At 51.9% G+C, this 19,712-nt stretch overlaps 1 protein-coding gene across 1 annotated transcript in view; it reads left to right on the top strand.

The window, feature by feature from the left end:
* The window catches only part of SHANK3 (SH3 and multiple ankyrin repeat domains 3), a 658,681-nt gene that overhangs the window by 544,746 nt on the left and 94,223 nt on the right, over positions 1-19,712 (top strand). The window contains exon 14 of the mRNA XM_074942807.1: positions 16,544-16,626. Coding sequence (XP_074798908.1) covers positions 16,544-16,626 — 83 coding nt within the window. The remainder of the gene's footprint in view (positions 1-16,543; positions 16,627-19,712) is intronic.

Below are 19,712 nucleotides of genomic sequence, written 5' to 3'. Positions count from 1 at the left end.
AGAACGTTGCTTGTCCTTCATCCATTGACAGCAAGAGATAAACCATCAGTGCCACTCGTCAGATATTTGGCTTGCATGTGTGCTCTTCCTGTGTGCTGTACTGACTCCATGATTTGCTCTGAATCCAGTTTACGCAGAATCCTGTATATTGAACCAGATAGCTAGGCTTAAAGGTAACTTTTAGCTACCTGCTCTGTGAGCTTGCTGAGGAATAGAAGTTTTAATGTTACATACTTTGTTAGCTGGGTGTGATGCTTCAGTGATGATGGTCACATAACGGCCAGACACTCCTCCACTGAATGAGGCACTGGCTGTTTCACTCAGAAGAGAAACAAATTGCTCATGGGTCTCAATAACCAGCCAGGAGGGCTGGGGCCTCATTCACAGGTAGTGGATCATGCCTCCATTAGTGTGAGAGCAACAGAATGAGGACAATCAACTTCAAAAAAAGCCAACTTCAGCAGTCTCAGAGAACTGGTACGTGTAGATATGGTCCTGTGGGAAGAAAAAACTAAGGGAAAAAGGAATTCAGAGGAGCTGGCAGTTTCTCACAGAGACAATATTAAAGGTACAACTGCAAACTATCCCTATGTGAAGGAAAGTCAGAACCACATTAGCCACGTACTATGCATCCTATCAGGAGCTCTTTAATGACCTGAAATTTAAAAACTACTGATACAAAAAGCATGACTGAATTGCAGAGGAGTATCAAAGAACAGCACAAGCATGTAGGGACAAAATCGGAAAGGCTAAGGCACAAAATGAGTTACACCCAAGCAAGGGATATAAAAGGCAATAAGAAGAGGTTCTTTAAATATATTAGGAGCAAGAGAAAAATGAAGGAAAGTGCAAGTCTCCTACTTAGTGAGGAAGAAGAGCTAATAACTGATGACATCAAGAAGGCTGAGGTGTTTAATGCCTGTTTTGCTTTGGTCTTCACTAAAAGGGTTGATGGTGACCAGTCACTCAATACAATTAATATTAACAAAGTGGAAGGAATACACGCTAAAGTAGGGAAAGAACCGGTTAAAGAGTATTTAGTTAAGTTAGAAATATTCAAGTCAGCACTGCCTAATGAAATTCACCCTGGGATACTTAAGGAGCTAGCTGAAGCAATCTTGGCACCATTAGCGGTTATCTTTGAGACCTGATTGAGAATGGATTTGGTTCTAGAGGCCTGGAGAGGGCAAACATAGTACCTGTCTTTAAAAAGGGGAACAAAGAGGATGCTGGGACTTAGAGGCTGGTGAGCCCTGACTTCTGTACCTGGCGAAATACTGGAATAAATTATTAAACAATCATTTTGTAAGCACCTAGAGCAGTGGTGGGCAACCTGAAGACCGCGGGCCGCGCGCAGCCCATCAGGGTAATCCACTGTGGGCTTCCAGACAGTTTGTTTACATTTGCATGGCCGCCCGTAGCTTCCAGTGGCCATAGTTTGCCGTTCCCGGCCAATGGGAGCTGAAGGAAGCAGTGGCCAGCACATCCCTGTGGCCTGCGCTGCTTCCCGCAGCTCCCATTGGCCGGATAATGGAGTGGAAAGTATTGTTTATAAAATTTGCAGATGACACCAAGCTTGGAGGGGTTGTGAGTACTTCAGAGAACAGGATTAGAATTCTAAGTGACCTTGACAAATTGAAGAATTGGTCTGAGACCAATAAGATGAAATTCAGTAAAGATAAGTGCAAAGTACTTCATGTAGGAGGGGAAAATCAAATGTACAGCTAAAAAATGAGGAACAACAGGCTAGGTGGGAGCACTGCTGAAAAGGATCTGTCAGTTAGAGTTGATCACTGAAGTACTCACTGCTTTTTTTGCCTCGGTCTTCACAGACAAGGTCAGCTCCCAGACTGCTGCACTGAGCAGCATGGTATGGGGAGGAGGTGAGCAGCCCTCAGTGGTGAAAGAACAGGTTAAGGACTGTTTAGAAAAGCTGGTCATAAACAAGTCCATGGGTCCAGATCTAATGCATCCGAGGGTGCTGAGGGAGTTGGCTGATGTGATTGCTGAGCCATTGGCCATTATCTTTGAAAACTCGCGGCGATCCGGGGAGGTCCCAGACGATTGGAAAAAGGCAATTATAGTGCCCACCTTTAAAAGAGGGAAGAAGGAGACTACAGGGAACTACAGACCGGTGAGCCTCACTTCAGTCCCTGGAAAAATCATGGAGCAGGTCGTCAAGCAATCCATTTTGAAGCACTTGGAGGAGAGGAAGGTGATCAGGAACAGTCAACATGGATTCGCCAAGGGCAAGTCATGCCTGACCAACCTGATTGCCTTCTGTGATGAGATAACTGGCTCTGTGGATATGGGGAAAGCGCTGGATGTGATATACCTTGATTTTAGCAAAGCTTTTGATACGGTCTCCCACAGTATTCTTGCCAGCAAGTTTAAAAAGTATGGATTGGATGAATGGACTGTGAGGTGGATAGCAAGTTGGATAGATTGTCGGGATCGACGGGTAGTGATCAAAGGCTCGATGTCTAGTTGGCAGCTGGTATCATGCGGAGTACCCCAGTGGTCGGTCCTGGGGCCGCTTTTGTTCAACATCTTCATTAATGATCTGGATGATGGGATGGATTGCACCCTCAGCAAGTTCACGGGTGACTGTAAGCTTGGGGGAGAGGTAAATACGATGGAAGGTAGGGATAGGGTCCAGAGTGACCTAGACTAATTGGAGGATTGGGCCAAAAGAAATCTGATGAGGTTCAGCAAGGACAAGTGCAGAGTCCTGCACTTAGGACGGAAGAATCCCATGCACCGCTACAGACTAGGGACCGAATGGCTAAGCAGCAGTTCTGCAGAAAGGACCTAGGGATTACAGTGGACGAGAAGCTGGATATGAGTCAGCAGTGTGTCCTTGTTGCCAAGAAGGTTAACGGCATTTTGGGCTGCATTAGTAGGAGCATTGCCAGCCGATCGAGGGAAGTGATTATTCCCCTCTATTTGGCACTGGTGAGGCCACATCTGGAGTATTGCGTCCAGTTGCGGTCCCTTCTAGCCCTATGGGTCTGTGATTCAGATCCCTTCTGGAATCTCCCTTCTTCCCCTAAGTGTTGCCTTCAGCCCAGCCTGCAGCTGCCTTCGGTTGCTTTGAAAGATTTACATCAAAGGTGTGCTGTATCAAAGCTGCTGCCCGCTGATAGAGACCCAGCTTTTCTGAAGCAGATAATCTGCTCCACTTGTCTCCAAATGATCTGCATTGCTTGTTTCAAGCAGATGTCTCCCAAGTGCATTGAGGCCTCAATGCACTGGGTGGATCCGAATGTGCAGTTGGGCTGAGCTGCAGTTTACCCCATGAGGTACCCACCCATTTGTGTGGAAAGCGTGGATTGCCTCCAGGGACGAACTGAGTGCAGGAGGTGCTGAGTGTGAGCTAGTGACCCTTCAACACTTGGAGCCCCTCTCTCCAGCCAGCTCCACACTGACACCTCTGGTACCCCTCTTCCCTGTGTTTGGGGGTGGAGCTGAGGAACCTCACTGGAAGTGCATGCTGCTGGGTTTCCCTAAGTTTACTGGGTTCATTGCTGAGGCTGTCTTGTGTGCAGCTGTACTGCCTTTGATGCACAATCCAGCGGGACTCTGCACTGAGTCTGTCCCAGATCCCAGCACAATGGAAAGAATCTTTGCTCCGAGAGTTTGCTTTGTTGGCACAGGCCGCATGGTGGGCTCATGCTCAAGGGCCTGGGCGCCCCCTGCACTGAGGGCTTCAGCACAGTGAAGGTTAATATTTCTTCAGCCCTTCACTCAAGCAGCATTGTGAGTGGTCTGAGCAGGACGACAGGGTTCATAGAATCATAGAATATCAGGGTTGGAAGGGACCCCAGAAGGTCATCTAGTCCAACCCCCTGCTCGAAGCAGGACCAATTCCCAGTTAAATCATCCCAGCCAGGGCTTTGTCAAGCCTGACCTTAAAAACCTCTAAGGAAGGAGATTCTACCACCTCCCTAGGTAACGCATTCCAGTGTTTCACCACCCTCTTAGTGAAAAAGTTTTTCCTAATATCCAATCTAAACCTCCCCCATTGCAACTTGAGACCATTACTCCTCGTTCTGTCATCTGCTACCATTGAGAACAGTCTAGAGCCATCCTCTTTGGAACCCCCTTTCAGGTAGTTGAAAGCAGCTATCAAATCCCCCCTCATTCTTCTCTTCCGCAGACTAAACAATCCCAGCTCCCTCAGCCTCTCTTCATAAGTCATGTGCTCTAGACCCCTAATCATTTTTGTTGCCCTTCGCTGGACTCTCTCCAATTTATCCACATCCTTCTTGTAGTGTGGGGCCCAAAACTGGACACAGTACTCCAGATGAGGCCTCACCAGTGTCGAATAGAGGGGAACGATCACATCCCTCGATCTGCTCGCTATGCCCCTACTTATACATCCCAAAATGTCATTGGCCTTCTTGGCAACAAGGGCACACTGTTGACTCATATCCAGCTTCTCGTCCACTGTCACCCCTAGGTCCTTTTCCGCAGAACTGCTGCCAAGCCATTCGGTCCCTAGTCTGTAGCGGTGCATTGGATTCTTCCATCCTAAGTGCAGGACCCTGCACTTATCCTTATTGAACCTCATCAGATTTCTTTTGGCCCAATCCTCCAATTTGTCTAGGTCCTTCTGTATCCTATCCCTCCCCTCCAGCGTATCTACCACTCCTCCCAGTTTAGTATCATCTGCAAATTTGCTGAGAGTGCAATCCACACCATCCTCCAGATCATTTATGAAGATATTGAACAAAACCGGCCCCAGGACCGACCCCTGGGGCACTCCACTTGACACCGGCTGCCAACTAGACATGGAGCCATTTATCACTACCCGTTGAGCCCGACAATCTAGCCAGCTTTCTACCCACCTTATAGTGCATTCATCTAGCCCATACTTCCTTAGCTTGCTGACAAGAATACTGTGGGAGACCGTGTCAAAAGCTTTGCTAAAGTCAAGAAACAATACATCCACTGCTTTCCCTTCATCCACAGAACCAGTAATCTCATCATAGAAGGTGATTAGATTAGTCAGGCATGACCTTCCCTTGGTGAATCCATGCTGACTGTTCCTGATCACTTTCCTCTCATGTAAGTGCTTCAGGATTGATTCTTTGAGGACCTGCTCCATGATTTTTCCAGGGACTGAGGTGAGGCTGACTGGCCTGTAGTTCCCAGGATCCTCCTTCTTCCCTTTTTTAAAGATTGGCACTACATTAGCCTTTTTCCAGTCATCCGGGACTTCCCCCGTTCGCCACGAGTTTTCAAAGATAATGGCCAAGGGCTCTGCAATCACAGCCGCCAATTCCTTCAGCACTCTCGGATGTAACTCGTCCGGCCCCATGGACTTGTGCACGTCCAGCTTTTCTAAATAGTCCCTAACCACCTCTATCTCCACAGAGGGCTGGCCATCTCTTCCCCATTCTGTGATGCCCAGCGCAGCAGTCTGGGAGCTGACCTTGTTAGTGAAAACAGAGGCAAAAAAAGCATTGAGTACATTAGCTTTTTCCATATCCTCTGTCACTAGGTTGCCTCCCTCATTCAGTAAGGGGCCCACACTTTCCTTGGCTTTCTTCTTGTTGCCAACATACCTGAAGAAACCCTTCTTGTTACTCTTGACATCTCTTGCTAGCTGCAGCTCCAGGTGCGATTTGGCCCTCCTTATATCTTTCCTACATGCCCGAGCAATATTTTTGTTCCTCTGCAGGACGGCTGTTAGCCTCTGACAAGTCTCTGCATTGTCAGTGTGAGTGAGCCGTCCACTGCAGCAATAACAATGACTCTCCTTAGGTAATCCAGCCTCTTGTACAGGAATTGGCCATGCACATCCCTAGCGGTCATCTGCATGCACCTCAGGCCATGGACCTATGAACCCCTCTCCCAGGGAACACCCTGCCAGGAAATACCTCCAACTGCCAGACTTCCTCTCCAGTCTTGGGATTGTGGCTTTTGGGGCATCTACTAAAGTGTTCTTAGACAATCTCCAGTTATCCTTTGCATTTTCTGATTGAACTCTTCCTCCCAGCTGATCTGGCTCATGATTAAGGCTGCCACGGAAGTCACGGTTTCTGTGACTTTACAGGAACTCTGTGACTTCTGCAGCCGGCAGGAGCAACTGACCCCAGGACCCATGCCAGCTGCATCAGCCTCCCCACCCCTACAGCAGCGGTGGCGGTCCTGGGCCGCCCCTCGCCAGCAGCAGCTGCGGCAGTCCCAGGCCAGCGGGGCTACCCCCAGCCAGCCGCGGTGGTGGTGGGCCCGGGCCTCCCCCCTACCCCGAGCACCAGCGGGCGCCCCGGAGGCCCCCTACCCCTAGCACCAGCGGGCGCCCCGGAGGCCCCCTACCCCGAGCACCAGCGGACACCCCGGAGGCCCCCTACCCTGAGCACCAGCGGGCGCCCCGGAGGTCCCCTACCCCTAGCACGAGCAGGTGCCCCGGAGGCCCCCTAGCACAAGCGGGCGCCCCGGAGGCCCCTACCCCTAGCACCAGTGGGCGCCCCGGAGGCCCCCTACCCCGAGCACCAGCGGGCGCCCCAGAGGCCCCCTGCCCCGAGCACCAGCGGGTGCCCCGGAGGCCCCCTACCCCGAGCACCAGCGGGCGCCCCGGAGGGCCCTACCCCGAGCACCAGCGGGCGCCCCGGAGGGCCCTACCCCGAGCACCAGCGGGCGCCCCGGAGGCCCCCTACCCCTAGCACCAGCGGGCGCCCCGGAGGCCCCCTACCCCAAGCACCAGCGGGCGCCCCGGAGGCCCCCTACCCCAAGCACCAGCGGGCGCCCCGGAGGCCCCCTACTCCGAGCACCAGCGGGCGCCCCGGAGGCCCCCCCCAACACTAATTGGTGCCCCAGAGTCCCTCCTCCACAGCAGCAGCAGCACCCTCGGAGCCCCCAGAGCACCCGCGTGAACCAGTCATGGACAGGTCATGGGGCCATGGATGTTTGTTTATTGCCCGTGATCTATCCATGACTTTTACTAAAAATACCCATGACTAAATCTTAGCCTTACTAATAATCATTTTCAGCTTTGTGAAACTGGCCCTTTTAAAGCACCAAGTGTCTATATAACTGGTCTGGACTTTATTCTGCTTGCTCGTTATCGATGTGAACAAGTCATGATCACTTGTACCTCGTTGCCATTATTTTTTGTTCTGTGACCAGTTCCTCTGTCTGTCAAGACGAGGTCTAATAAAGAATTCCTGTTTCGGATGCTCCACTCTTTGCATTTGGAAATTGTCTCTATGATATGTAGAAATTCCCAGGATGTTGGCAGCGTGAGACCTCCAGCATAGGTCACTCAAAGAGAAATCCCCAGTGGTCATAGAGTTTTTTACCCCTACACGTTATAGATAGGTGCTTGAAGAAGTGCTCATCCTGTTCCCTTCTGTGATTTGGGAGTCTGTAGCAGGCAGACGCATTCAAGGGAATGGCTTGGGAACCGGTAATGCCATTTTTGACTCTCTCTGCCCTTTTGTCCACTTGAGCCTTTCTAAATAGATTTCTTACCGTTGCTTTTTACTGTCCAGTCACGAAAATCATCCCACCAGGTCTCAGTAAGATGGAAAGATGGACGAAGAATGTTTCCTTCTTTCCAGGGTGTTTTTTTTTTTAAATTGACGGCTCTTTGGAGCTGATCAGAGGTTAGACTAAATCCTGGCAGAGACCGATGAGTGGGAAGAGGGCAGGCAGAATGGGTGAAGGTGCACATGAATAGCTGCAGTTTGTCACAGGCTAAAACTTCCGCATCTGGACTGTACAAAGAAGTGCAGATAAGTAGTTTTCCCTTGTTGTGCACTTTTAACCACCTCATTGGCAACCTGCTCCCTGATCCATTCCCAGCGGGACTAATCATACCACTCCAAACTGCTGGGCAGCTTCCCTCAGACCCCACTTAAAATAAAACGACTAGCTTGCATAGCAAAGGTTGCCTACTTCCTCTCCTAGGCCACTGTGGAATTTTCCCCCCAAGACAAGTGCTTTGTGTCACGGAGTCCCCGGGCGATGCTCTGGAACTGCTCCCTACGAAGTCAGGCAGGACTCTGGGGAAGTCTCCTTTCTGTGAGCAGCCTGTCTGCAGGACACACAGCTCACACGGCTTCCACCTTCCTGGGTCTGACCTCGGAGCATTCAGCATCCTCTGCCCCTCCGTGCTTTTCCCACAGCAAGTCCACCCAGGCAGGGTCCTGGGGAAGCCAGAGGGTCCTGCCCCCCAACTCCGCAGTCAGACATGACTCTCAGCCAGCCAGTAAAACAGAAGGTTTATTAGGAGACAGGAACATGGTCTAACACAGAGCTTGTAGGTGCAGAGAACAGGACCCCTCAGCTGGGTCCATTTTGGGGGGCAGGGAGCCAGACAACCACATCCATACTTCACTCCTCCTCCCCAGCAAGCCCCAACCGACTCCCTCTCCAGCCCCTCCTCCTCTGGGCTTTGTCCCTTTCCCGGGCTAGGAGATCACCTGATCCCTTTGTTCTCCAACCCTTTAGCTCTCACCTTGCAGGGGAGAAGGGCCAGGCCATCAGTTGCCAGGAAACAGGGTGTTGGCCATTCTCTGTGTCCAGACCCCTGCACACACCTGCCCTCTAGGGCTCTGCAAAGATCATACACCCTTATTCTACCACCTAGATACTTAAGAACTGCATAGGGGAAACTGAGGCACCACCACAACATTCAGAGGAAACATTAAGAACAGTCCCACTTCAGCACACCTTGTGAATACCTGGTGAATGGGAGCGGCTTACCATGGGAAAGGGGAGCTGTACCTACAGATGTGGTGGATTCTCCATCACTGGAAGTCTGACAATCAAGACTGAGTGTTTTTCTAAAAGATCTGCTCTCACTCAAACCAGAAGTCACGGGCTTGACGCAGGAATCACTGGGTGGCTTCTCTGCTCTGTGTAATGCAGGAGGTTAGACAGGATGATCAGAATGAGCCCATCTGTGAGTCTCTTCCCAAAAGGGTGCATCTCGCGTTGTCTGGGTTTAGAGGGTTCCTTGTCCTGGAAGGGGACTAATGGATTGAAGGGGGAGAGGATTTTGTGCATATTGGGGAGCGTATTTCGTAACTAGAAGTGGGTTTGAAAGCTAAGTAATCACTTCATTTCATTTAGGAGAGGACGATTGATGCAATGGGCAGGCTGCTAGGCTCTTAGTACCTTTGCTAAAGTCCTGATCTGCCACAGGCTTTCTGTGTGCCTTGGGGCAGGGCCCTTAAGGCTAGATTCGCAAAGGGACATAGGCACATAACTGCCTCCTTAGTGCAACACCACTGACATTCACAAAACCACCACTCAGCTTCTGCCTAGCCCTGTGTGACGCAGCAGGGAAGGGGAGTGTTGACCTGGGAATGTGGCAGGGGAGTTTCACTAGGGATGAGAGACCTGAGAGCCTGTAACCTGAGCCAGGAGGGAATGTGGACAGAGGCTGCAGGAGAGAGCCTGCTGGGGGGGGTGTAGTTTTCAGTTTGGAGGTGGGTGGTGGAACGCAGGGAACCCCAGGGCTGGGGTCTAAGCTCCCTGCTCCCCCAGAAGGACTTGACTCAGGGGTCCTGGCTGTACCCACAAGCTCTGTTTGAGACTGTGTTCCTATTGTCCAATAAACCTTCTGTTTTACTGGCTGGCTGAGTCACAGTGAATCCCAGGAAGAGGGGTGCAGGGCCCGGACTCCCCCACACTCCGGGACAACTGGTGGGAGAGGTGGGATCTACTGCACCCCGTGAACGGCGCTTCCTGCAGTAAGTGACTGGGGAGCAGTAAAACGAAAGGGGATTGACGGGGACCAGGCATGCTGAAGATTCAGAGAGAGACGGTTCCAGGGGGTGGTTAACCCCTGGGAGTGTGTGACCAGAGAGAAGGACTTTTGCAGTAACAGGGTCCTCTAGGGGATTGCAGCGAGCGGTCCCAGGGGCGGAGGAGTCTGCAGCTCGACCCTGGCAAAGAGATGGTGACCTCAAGAAGGACTGGCACACTAGGGGCTTCTCCTGGAAACCGTGGAAAGCTGCCCGGCCTGCAAGTGGCCAGCAGGGAGATGTACGCTAAACGCCTTAAGAGCGACCTGGTGGAGCTGTGCAGGCAGAGGGGGCTGCGCGTCGGGAGGTCCACCAAGGAACAGCTGATTGCCCAGTTGGAGGAGAGGGATCGCTTGGATGACCCGATCCCTGTCCCTGAGGGAAGCCGCCCGGTGGATGCAGCGTGGGCCCTGGGGCCTGACCGGGCTGGGAGGGGTCAGACTGCTGCCCAGGACATCCCGAGACCCTTCCTACCTATGCCTGGGGGAGGGGTTAGGGGAAGCCCAGCGAATACCAAGGGCACCCTGACCCCAGCAGCCAGCAGGGGATCCTCCCGGCGGAGCTCCCCATCCCTGGAGCGGAGGCGGCTGGAATGGGAGAGGGAGATGAAAATGAGAGAGCTGGAGGATCATGGGGACGTGCACAAGTCCATGGGGCCGGATTTGTTGCATCCAAGAGTGCTAAAGGAGTTGGCGGCTGTGATTGCAGAGCCATTGGCCATTATCTTTGAAAACTCATGGCGATCGGGGGAAGTCCCGGACGACTGGAAAAAGGCTAATGTAGTGCCCATCTTTAAAAAAGGGAAGAAGGAGGATCCTGGGAACTACAGGCCAGTCAGCCTCACCTCAGTCCCCGGAAAAATCCTGGAGCAGGTCCTCAAGGAATCAATTCTGAAGCACTTACATGAGAGGAAAGTGATCAGGAACAGTCAGCATGGATTCACCAAGGGAAGGTCATGCCTGACTAATCTAATCACCTTCTATGATGAGATTACTGGTTCTGTGGATGAAGGGAAAGCAGTGGATGTATTGTTTCACTAAGAGGGTGGTGAAACACTGGAATGCGTTACCTAGGGAGGTGGTAGAATCTCCTTCAAATTTGTGGGGGGGGCAAATCTAGGTTTCCCCCACACACACACACACACACACAGAGTGAGTTTGTGTGTGGGGGGGGGACCTAGATTTGTGCTGGAAATGGCCCACCTTGATTATCATGCACATTGTAGGGGGAGTGGTCACTTCGGATGAGCTATTACCAGCAGGAGAGTGAGTTTGTGTGTGTATGGGGGTGGGGGAGTGAGAAAACCTGGATTTGTGCTGGAAATGGCCCACTTTGATTTTCATGCAGGTTGTAAGGAGAGTGGTCACTTTGGATAGGCTATTACCAGCAGGAGAGTGAGTTTGTGTGTGTGGTTTTTGGAGGGGGGTGAGGGGGTGAGAGAACCTGGATTTCTGCAAGAAATGGCCCACCTTGATTATCATACACATTGTGAAGACAGTGATTGATTATGGGAGTGTTGCCCTGGGAATGTGGCAGGGGAGTTTCACTGGGAGACCTGAGAGCCTGTAACCTGAGCCAGGAGGGGGAGGTAACACCTCTGCCCGGGAATGTGGACAGAAGCTGCAGGAGAGAGCCTGCTGGGGGGGGGTTGGTTTCAGTTTGGTGCTGGGTGGTGGAATGCAGGGAACCCCAGGGCTGGGGTCTAAGCTCCCTGCTCCCCCAGAAGGACTGGACTGAGGGGTCCTGGTTGTACCCACAAGCTTTGTTTTAGACTGTGTTCCTATTGTCCAATAAACCTTCTGTTTTACTGGCTGGCTGAGTCACAGTGAATCCCAGGAAGAGGGGTGTAGGCCCCGGACTCCCCCACACTCCGTGACACCCTGGGGTGCCTACATCCACAGAGGCACCTCCGTTTCCACTTGTAGACATGCAAAGCCACCTAAGTCTTGATGCCGTGGCACAGCTAATGAGCTGGTGGGAACCTACACTCACACCTAAGCCCTGGCATAACACTGAAGCCAGGCATCCCCCCCATATTGCCTGGGGGGACTGATCCAGTTGGTGTGCTCAGTGCAGGTGCAACCCACACCAGAGATCACTGGGGCGAGCTGGTTGGGAATAGTGGTGGCTGACTCTCTGTGTGTCCTCCCGAATACACAATAACCCAGTGATTAGGGCATTCACCTGGGATGTGGGAAACCAGTGTTCAAATCCGCCCTCTATTTAATTATTTACACACTGGAACAGCTTCCACAGGCGAAACTCAGACCCACCCACAATACCCCCCAGCCTGGGGGTTCAGGCACTCGCTTAGAAATGGGGGAAACCTGGGCTGAAGTCTCTGCTCCAAATGAGCCAGAGCGGGGATTTGAAAACAGGTCTTCCCATCGCAAGGGAGAGCCCGACCACGGAACTGTGGGCTGTAACGGGGCAGGTCTTTCTCTCATTTTGCCTCTGACAGGGCTGCCCTGGCCTAGGTGCCTAACTCCAGAAGCGGGGTGGGGATCGGTGCCTCCCTCCAGCCGGCCCAGATCCCTGGGAGCTTCTGGCACCTTTGCGGATCTGGTCTCTCAGCCCCATGCCTTTCTTCTGCATTTCACTCCGGGCTGGCTTGGGTGCCTTCCCGCTCAGCTTACTGGTTTCTGAGACTCTTTCTTAGGCACCTAACGCTCCCCATACCGTGTGTGGGGAGCCCCGGTGCCTAGCTCAGGGCTGTGAATTCCACTGGCCAGAAGAGCACAGCAGAGTCAGTCAGGCATTGCAACTTCTAAGACCCCTTTGTGAATCTAGCCCATACCTGCTCTCTGCTCCAGGGATAACAGCACTGCCCTGCCTCGCAGAGGGTTGTGAGGATAAATGCATTAAAGCGTGGGGAGTTCTCAGGCACTACAGGAATGGGGGTGGAATCAGTGCCCTAGATCGATTTGTTTGTGATCCTCATCCACCCAGCCCCATTTGCTGCGGCTCTCATTGGTTCCCACGTCTGCCCTCAGAGGTGTCTTGTGTGTATGTGCCGTGCTCACGTGTCTGGGCACGACTGGATTCTAAATCATAATGTTATTCGTCGTGTTCTCTCCCGCTGAGGCCTGCGCCACTGGATTCATAAGTTCGGCACTTTAACTTACAAATGCAGGGATAAAAAAACCTGAAAAATTGTTGGTCTGTAAAATCTGCTGCCTGTTTTCTCCCTGCTGCCCCTTGTGCCTGGGGGGTGCTCCCCATAAACTTCTGCAAAGCTGCCTCATCATGCACCTTCCAAACCTTCCTCACTACTCTCCTTTGCCAGGATCCCAGCAAAAACCTGACAGCGGCGTCTCCTTATGCTCTTCCATCAGTCTGTGGCCAGCTGGTGTCTCTTGTCTTCGGTTGTAAACTCCTTGGGAAGGGACAGTGTGGCAGTCAGTTTTTGTTTGTACAACACCTTGCATGGGAGTGCGGATCCTTGGTGGGGGCTCCTGGGGCTACAGTAATACACAGACTAATAAGTAGTGGTACTGCCCCTCCTATAGAATGCCTGGGGGTGTCAGGTGGGATTAAAATCTTACTGGCACAAATTTGAGGTGACCCGCATAACTCAGGGCTTCGCTGTTCATGAATAGTGCACCCGTCCTAAACGAGCTGAGACAGCTTTATAACATGCCACACACCACGGTATCTCTTACGTAGCTGCAGTGCATGCATTTTCCTGGCATAAATTACTTATCGTGTGTGTGTGTGTGTGTACAATCCATGGCGACAAACCTACACACAGATACTGCAGTCTCCAGCTATCTACATACAGCAGTGGTTCTCAACTGTGGTCCACTGCTCGTTCAGGGAAAGCCCCTGGCGCGCCGGGCCAGTTTGTTTACCTGCCACGTCCGCAGGTTCGGCCGATCGCAGCTCCCATTTGCCGCGGTTCGCCGCTCCAGGCTGATGGGGGCTGCAGGAAGGGCGGCTAGCACATCCTTCGGCTCGCGCCGCTTCCCGCAGCCCCCACCGGCCTGGAGCGGCGAACCGCTGCCAGTGGGAGACGCGATCGGCTGAACCGGCAGACGCAGCAGGCAAACAAACCGGCCCAGCCCGCCAGCAGCTTTCCCTGAACAAGTGGTGGATCACAGTTGAGAACCACTGGCATACAGGCAGCCTGGGAATCAAATGTATGGACTTCTGCTTCAGAAACCCAAGTGTTTCCCCAGCGAGCAGAGACAGCTGCTCCACTGACTCTGGTGGCAGAGAGGATTGAAAAATCCGCTTGTCAAGCCCTTTTGTTTTTGATAGTTCCTTCTGACAGTAAAGACATTTCCACGGCTTGTGTAGCTGCATCATCATTCCATCCCGCGAAGGTGTCCGTGCTCAGCACGCTGTAAGAGCTCCTGGGTCTCCCAGGAGAAATGAATATGATCTAGTTCCTCTGTAGAAAACTTCTTCTCAGATTTTGGATATGTTTGTCCGCATCCTGGACACTCACAGATGGATTAAAAACAAAGTTCTGGCACCTCCTCCTGGCTGACAGTTTGTGTTTATAGTTCAGCCCTTGTAGATGATAAACTCTTTAGTGGTGCATCCAACGTTGATAGAGCCAAAGGAGTGAAGTGTCACATCAGAATAGTCAAAAGGTTCCACGAGATGTAAATCAGACCCACTCTGTATTTACATCGTCCTTAGTATTCGAGCCCTGCGAATCCGCAGATACTCACTGACCATTTATCCAGATTGCGGATCAGATGCGGATACAATTTTGTATCTGCTCAGGGCTCTACTCAGCATCATGGTATCCAAATGCTGATGGAGCCAAATTGCGCAAACTGTGCGATCCAGGGCAATGAGCTGAACGTAGTAAGCCAGAAGGTAACTGTGTAATCAGGTCTGATCAACTCTATATTGGAGCCTCAAGTAGGTTCTGTAGCTCTTCCCAAACAAATGGGAGTGAAAACAGCAGATTCCTTCCCCACATTGTCACTTTTCCCCCCCAGTACTTATCCCTCCTGTGATTTGGGAAACAGAGGTGTTTATGCATCTCTGTGTATTTACCTATGTAAGAGCCAGGGTATTGTTATTAGCGATTGTATTTATTACGGTTCTAGCAGGAATCTAAAGCTGTGACTCCTCCATTAAAGGGTGTGTACGAACACACCCAAGCTGCTGGCAGATTTGGCTGCACTCAGTGCAGAATATAAAGGGCCACCTACTAATTCAAACACTGGTCTGCAATGGCTTGTGGCTGGGCAGATGCTAATGCCAAGGTACCAGCTAAGTGCCCACTGCATCACCTTGAAGTGTAGCACTTGGAATCCACCCCCTTTTCAATCCAGAAATACAGCTCTCGTCTTACTCTGAATCTGGCATACAGATACTGCTGTGATGGGGGTGGTATATGGGAGCAATTCCACACGCTCAATCGGCGAAGTGAGAAATCCTTGATCAGCTGTGATACTCATTCCAAGCAGTAGAGGGCAGCAGCACCCAGATCCAGCACCGTGGATTAGTGTGTCGTATGTGTGTGTTCATGGGTGTGTGTCTCTGTATGCAGTGCATGCATCTGGGTGTGCTGAGGAAGGGAGTTTCTACTGCAGTGTGTGTGTGTGGGGCACACTCTGTCTGTCTTGCACAGGTGTCTGTCTGTAGTGCTTCCTTTTCCCTCTGGTGCGCGGGAACCATGCAGAGGTGTCCCTGGAGGGTGTACTTCTCCAGGCAGTGCCTGGATGCTTTGGCTCTTTGTTTCTCTGTTGCTGCACTCGGGGTGTATCAGCCTGAATGGCTACACACATGTAGTTGTGGATTTGGGACTGGCACATTCCCTGCTCTCTTGCTGTGCCTTGCTCTTTCCGGTTTGGCAAGTAAAACTCCTTCACTGTGCTGCTGAAAAGCACTGAGATCTCTGATTAATTCCACTCTGATGTCAGACATGCGGCTCTGCTGGGAGGGATTTACAGAGCTGCATTTAAGCTCTCGTTCACTGAGAGAATCTTTCTCTGTCTCTTCCCTCCCCCCTTCCCCTTCCCCCCCACCCCCCGCCCCAGCTCTCTGAAAATGTGTAGACATTTTTCTGTTGAAAGGGTCGCTAAGGCTGGGGTCGGTTCAGAGCTTTGCATTTGATTCCCTCTCTTTACCACTGGATATTTTTTTATTCTTCTCATTCAGCTGCCATTGAGGACAGAGAGAGCAGCTTTGTTGGAACAGGACAATGAAATTAACACCCCCCCTTTTTTTCCCTGATGACAGCCCGTTACTTAGCAACGGGGTGGGGGGATTTTAACAGAAGATCAGAGCGTCAGGATGAGGAGATAACCTCTGCCATTCCCTCTCCCAGGAAACTTACTCAAGAGCCACCTTCCCTGTTGACAGGCTCCTGATTCTTTTCCTCCCAAGAGCCCGCAGGAAAGTCTCAGAGAGAATCCTCCCTGATGGCTGGCTGGCTGCCTCCCCCTGCAACTCCTCTGCTCAGGCACCCCACTCTTCAGTGACATGCTAAGGGCATCATGTAAAGGGAAGCCCAGTGTGGGATCAGTAAGCTCTCTGCATACACATGCAGGTGACTGAGAGGGGGATCCGTGGGCAGAAGGGAGAGCCAGGCGGCCAGGGCTGACCCCTACCCACACAGGGAGGGAAAGGAGCGTTCGCCTTTTTGTTCTGACAGTGGGCAAGGGAGGGAGGGAGAGAGACTCTGCCCAGCTCCGTGCTGAGAGCGATGGTTGCTCTGAAGAGGTCTCCGTGTGAAAGGCAGAGAGGCCACCTGCGCCTGGCAGCATGGTGCTGAAATCTAACCCTAGCATCATTCTCTTGTGCTCTTTCCTGCCCAGTGACTACATCATCGAGGAGAAGACGGCCGTGCTGCAGAAGAGGGAGCATGAGGGATTCGGGTTTGTGTTGCGAGGGGCCAAAGGTAAGGGCTGGTTTATTTCACTCAGGGCTGGGGCTGGGAGGGGAAGCTCCGTGTCTACAGGGCCCTGCTCTGGCTGGCTGCACTGGTGTTACACACTGCCAGCCCGTGGGCCCCCGTACAGCAGGGCTCTCCGGGGACTCTCCCTCCCCTTGTCTCATGCCCGGCACATTAGAGTTTAACTCTGTTGATGTACATTGTCCACACCTGGGATTTCATGGCAAATGTGCAGCCGTTGCACCCTGACTGGCAGGTCTCTGCTAGACTCTGTGCTGTGCAGAAAACTCTGCATGCCGAGGAGTTTCACCTTCAGCCTATTGCATGTGGACAGTGTGCATGCTCTGTGCATGCGTGATTCAGACTGGGAGCCCCTCAGAGCAGGGCTCATGTGCAGCCCCAGGCCCCCACAGTGACTGTGAATTTGGAGACCAGTTACTACAGTCACTGGCTGTGCTGGGGCATAACTCCAGGCTGGGAAGAAGAATCCTGCTGGTGGAGCCTCTGTTCTCAGGCGGCTACTTGTGGCACTGTGCTGTCACCACACCTCCAGCCCTGCCTGATCAGGGTCTCCCCTGCTGGCATCAAGGGGACATTTCCCTTCCCCACACTGTCTTGGGGAATTCCTCGGCTCACGCTGCCAGTGCATCTGGCTCCCATGGTAGCTATTGTGGCTCATGTTACCAGGAATTGTTACCAGAAAGAATCCCTCTGGGACGGAGAGTGATTGAGCTCATATATTGGCATTGACTAACCAGCGTTAACCCTGAGCTGGGAGCATGGGGAAGGCAGGGGATTCCTAGGACAGAGGGTCATTTTTCCAGAAATCTCAGGTTGAAGACTGGGGCAGACCCAGCACTGAAGTGTAATCAGATCAGTATGGGAGAACATAGCCACAGTGATGTCTGTCTGTGTCCCCTCCTGCTCCCCAGGAGATATGGTACCTATAGGGGAGGCTTGGAGAGAGGCTGCCAGCTTTGCATAGAAGATCCGCTCCTTTTCGAGACCTTGCTGTGGGTGGAGACCCTTTTGATTTGGGTTTGAGCCCCACAAGTGATTTCCTCCTAGCATTCACCGATTGTCTTTTTCTGCATGTATCACAGAAGGGTTTTGTGTGCAAGTGGGTGTGTCTTTCCGTACATGTACGTGTGTGTGTGTGTGTGTGTCCCCATCTCATATCTGCTAGTCTGCAAATTGTGTAATGAAACTTCCCAGCCCTCAGCATGGCATCTCCCTTTCTCACGGGTTCGGTTGTCATGGTGCGGGGTTACTCCCGTAACGACCAGCTTTTCTCCTATTCTCGCAGGCTTTCTCTGTTTCCTCTCCTCAAGTTTGTATGCTTTGTATTTTCTTGTGTCTGCTGATAGCTGGCGGAAGAGACTCCAGGCAGGTTAGACAATGGGCATTTGGCTGTGGGGCTCTGCAGCCAAATGAGTCTTTGTGGGATTTTTGGTATAAATATGGCTTAGAGTCTGTATGACTCTGGGGGCCACAACACTGCTATCAGAGGCCATGGGGAAGCATATCAGAGGGTCATGGAGGTGAAGGTGGCTTTGAGGGCAGGCCTTGTAGGGGTTTCAGAGTATTAGTGTTAGTCTGTATTCACAAAAAGAAAAGGAGTACTTGTGGCACCTTAGAGACTAACCAATTTATTTGAGCATGAGCTTTCATGAGCTCATGAAAGCTTATGCTCAAATAAATTGGTTAGTCTCTAAGGTGCCACAAGTACTCCTTTCCTTGTAGGGGTGAAGATCTCTGATTAGTGAGGGATGGGTGTGGCTCACTTGGGAACCCATCACTCTCCCATGGTCGCAAACTGTTAATCTGGGAGTCATCCTTGACCCCTCTCTCCCCTTTACGTTCCCCTGATTAAAGCTACTGCCAGACCCTGCTTCTTCCTCTAGAACGTGCCCCAATCCACCCATCCTCCGTTCCCACTTCCAGAAGCCTTGCCCATGCCCTGGTGACACCCAGCCGGGGCTGCAGCCTCCATCTTTCTGGATAACCCACTCACCCCTCCCACCTGTTTATGTGACTGAAGAAAACATAAACCAGCCCCCATCCCTTCCTGTGCCCACTGTTATCACAATAAGTATAAGGGGTGTTTCCCGCTCCCAGAGTAACGGCACTCACAGACAAGTGCACAGACCAGGCACTGATGTCCGCTCACCCTACAACAGCCATAACTTTATTATTGATTTGGCACGTCCTGGGGCCAGGTGCTGGACAGACATACAGAAACAGGTGCGCCCTGCCTCAGGGACTTTGCCATCTAAACGAGTACTCGGCAGTTAGGTGAATAGTGAAAACATCCCCAGCTATGTGAATTGGAGTAAAAAAACCAGACGGGCTGTAAGCCCCCATGCTTGAAGGCAGGTCGCAGCCACTAGCTGACTGGGTTGGGGGAGAAGCAGCCCCACTCATCAGGTTATTCCCTACGTGGTTTTTGTACTTTCCTATGAGGCAGCTGATCCGAAGTCTGGTTGGAGCTGGGATCCTGGGCTGATCCTGTTCCTATTTCTCTTCCAAATGCTGTTGCTGAACTCCTCTTCTTGTCCTGCCTCTCTGAGCGTGTCATCTGCCCCCTTCCTTTTTCAAGTCCCTTCATTGGCTCTACCAGTCTCAGATTCAAACTCCTTGTCCTCGCTGTCAGGTCTCTACCCAGCTCTGCCCCCGCCTGCCTCTCTTCTCTCATCACTTGCTGCTTCCTGGCCCAGGACCTGCACTCTATCAACTCCAGTTCCCTCCATCTACCATGAACACTTCCACCTTCCCTTACTCTCCTCTGTGCCTGGAACAACCTCCTTGGTCTTACAGGCCACACAATATCCTTCTCTTCAGATCCCAGTGTTGTATGTCCGATGTCGAACATCACACTTGCACCAAACTAATTACTGAAAAGTAAACAAAGCACAAATGGAAGACGTATATCTAATGTGGTGTATCTACTGCAGAGTCAAGTAAACTCATGAGGGAAAGGATGGTGCCGTGGTTAGGATGCTAGTCTGGGACTCTGGACCCATAATTCACAGATTCCAAGGCCAGAAGAGACCATTGTGATCATCTAGTCTGACCTCCTGCATATAACAGGC

This window comes from Natator depressus, chromosome 1, assembly GCF_965152275.1.
Source record: "Natator depressus isolate rNatDep1 chromosome 1, rNatDep2.hap1, whole genome shotgun sequence".
NCBI lineage: Eukaryota > Metazoa > Chordata > Testudines > Cheloniidae > Natator > Natator depressus.
The sequence above is the reverse complement of the archived record's forward strand: the minus strand, read 5'-3'. Positions and strand labels throughout refer to the sequence as shown.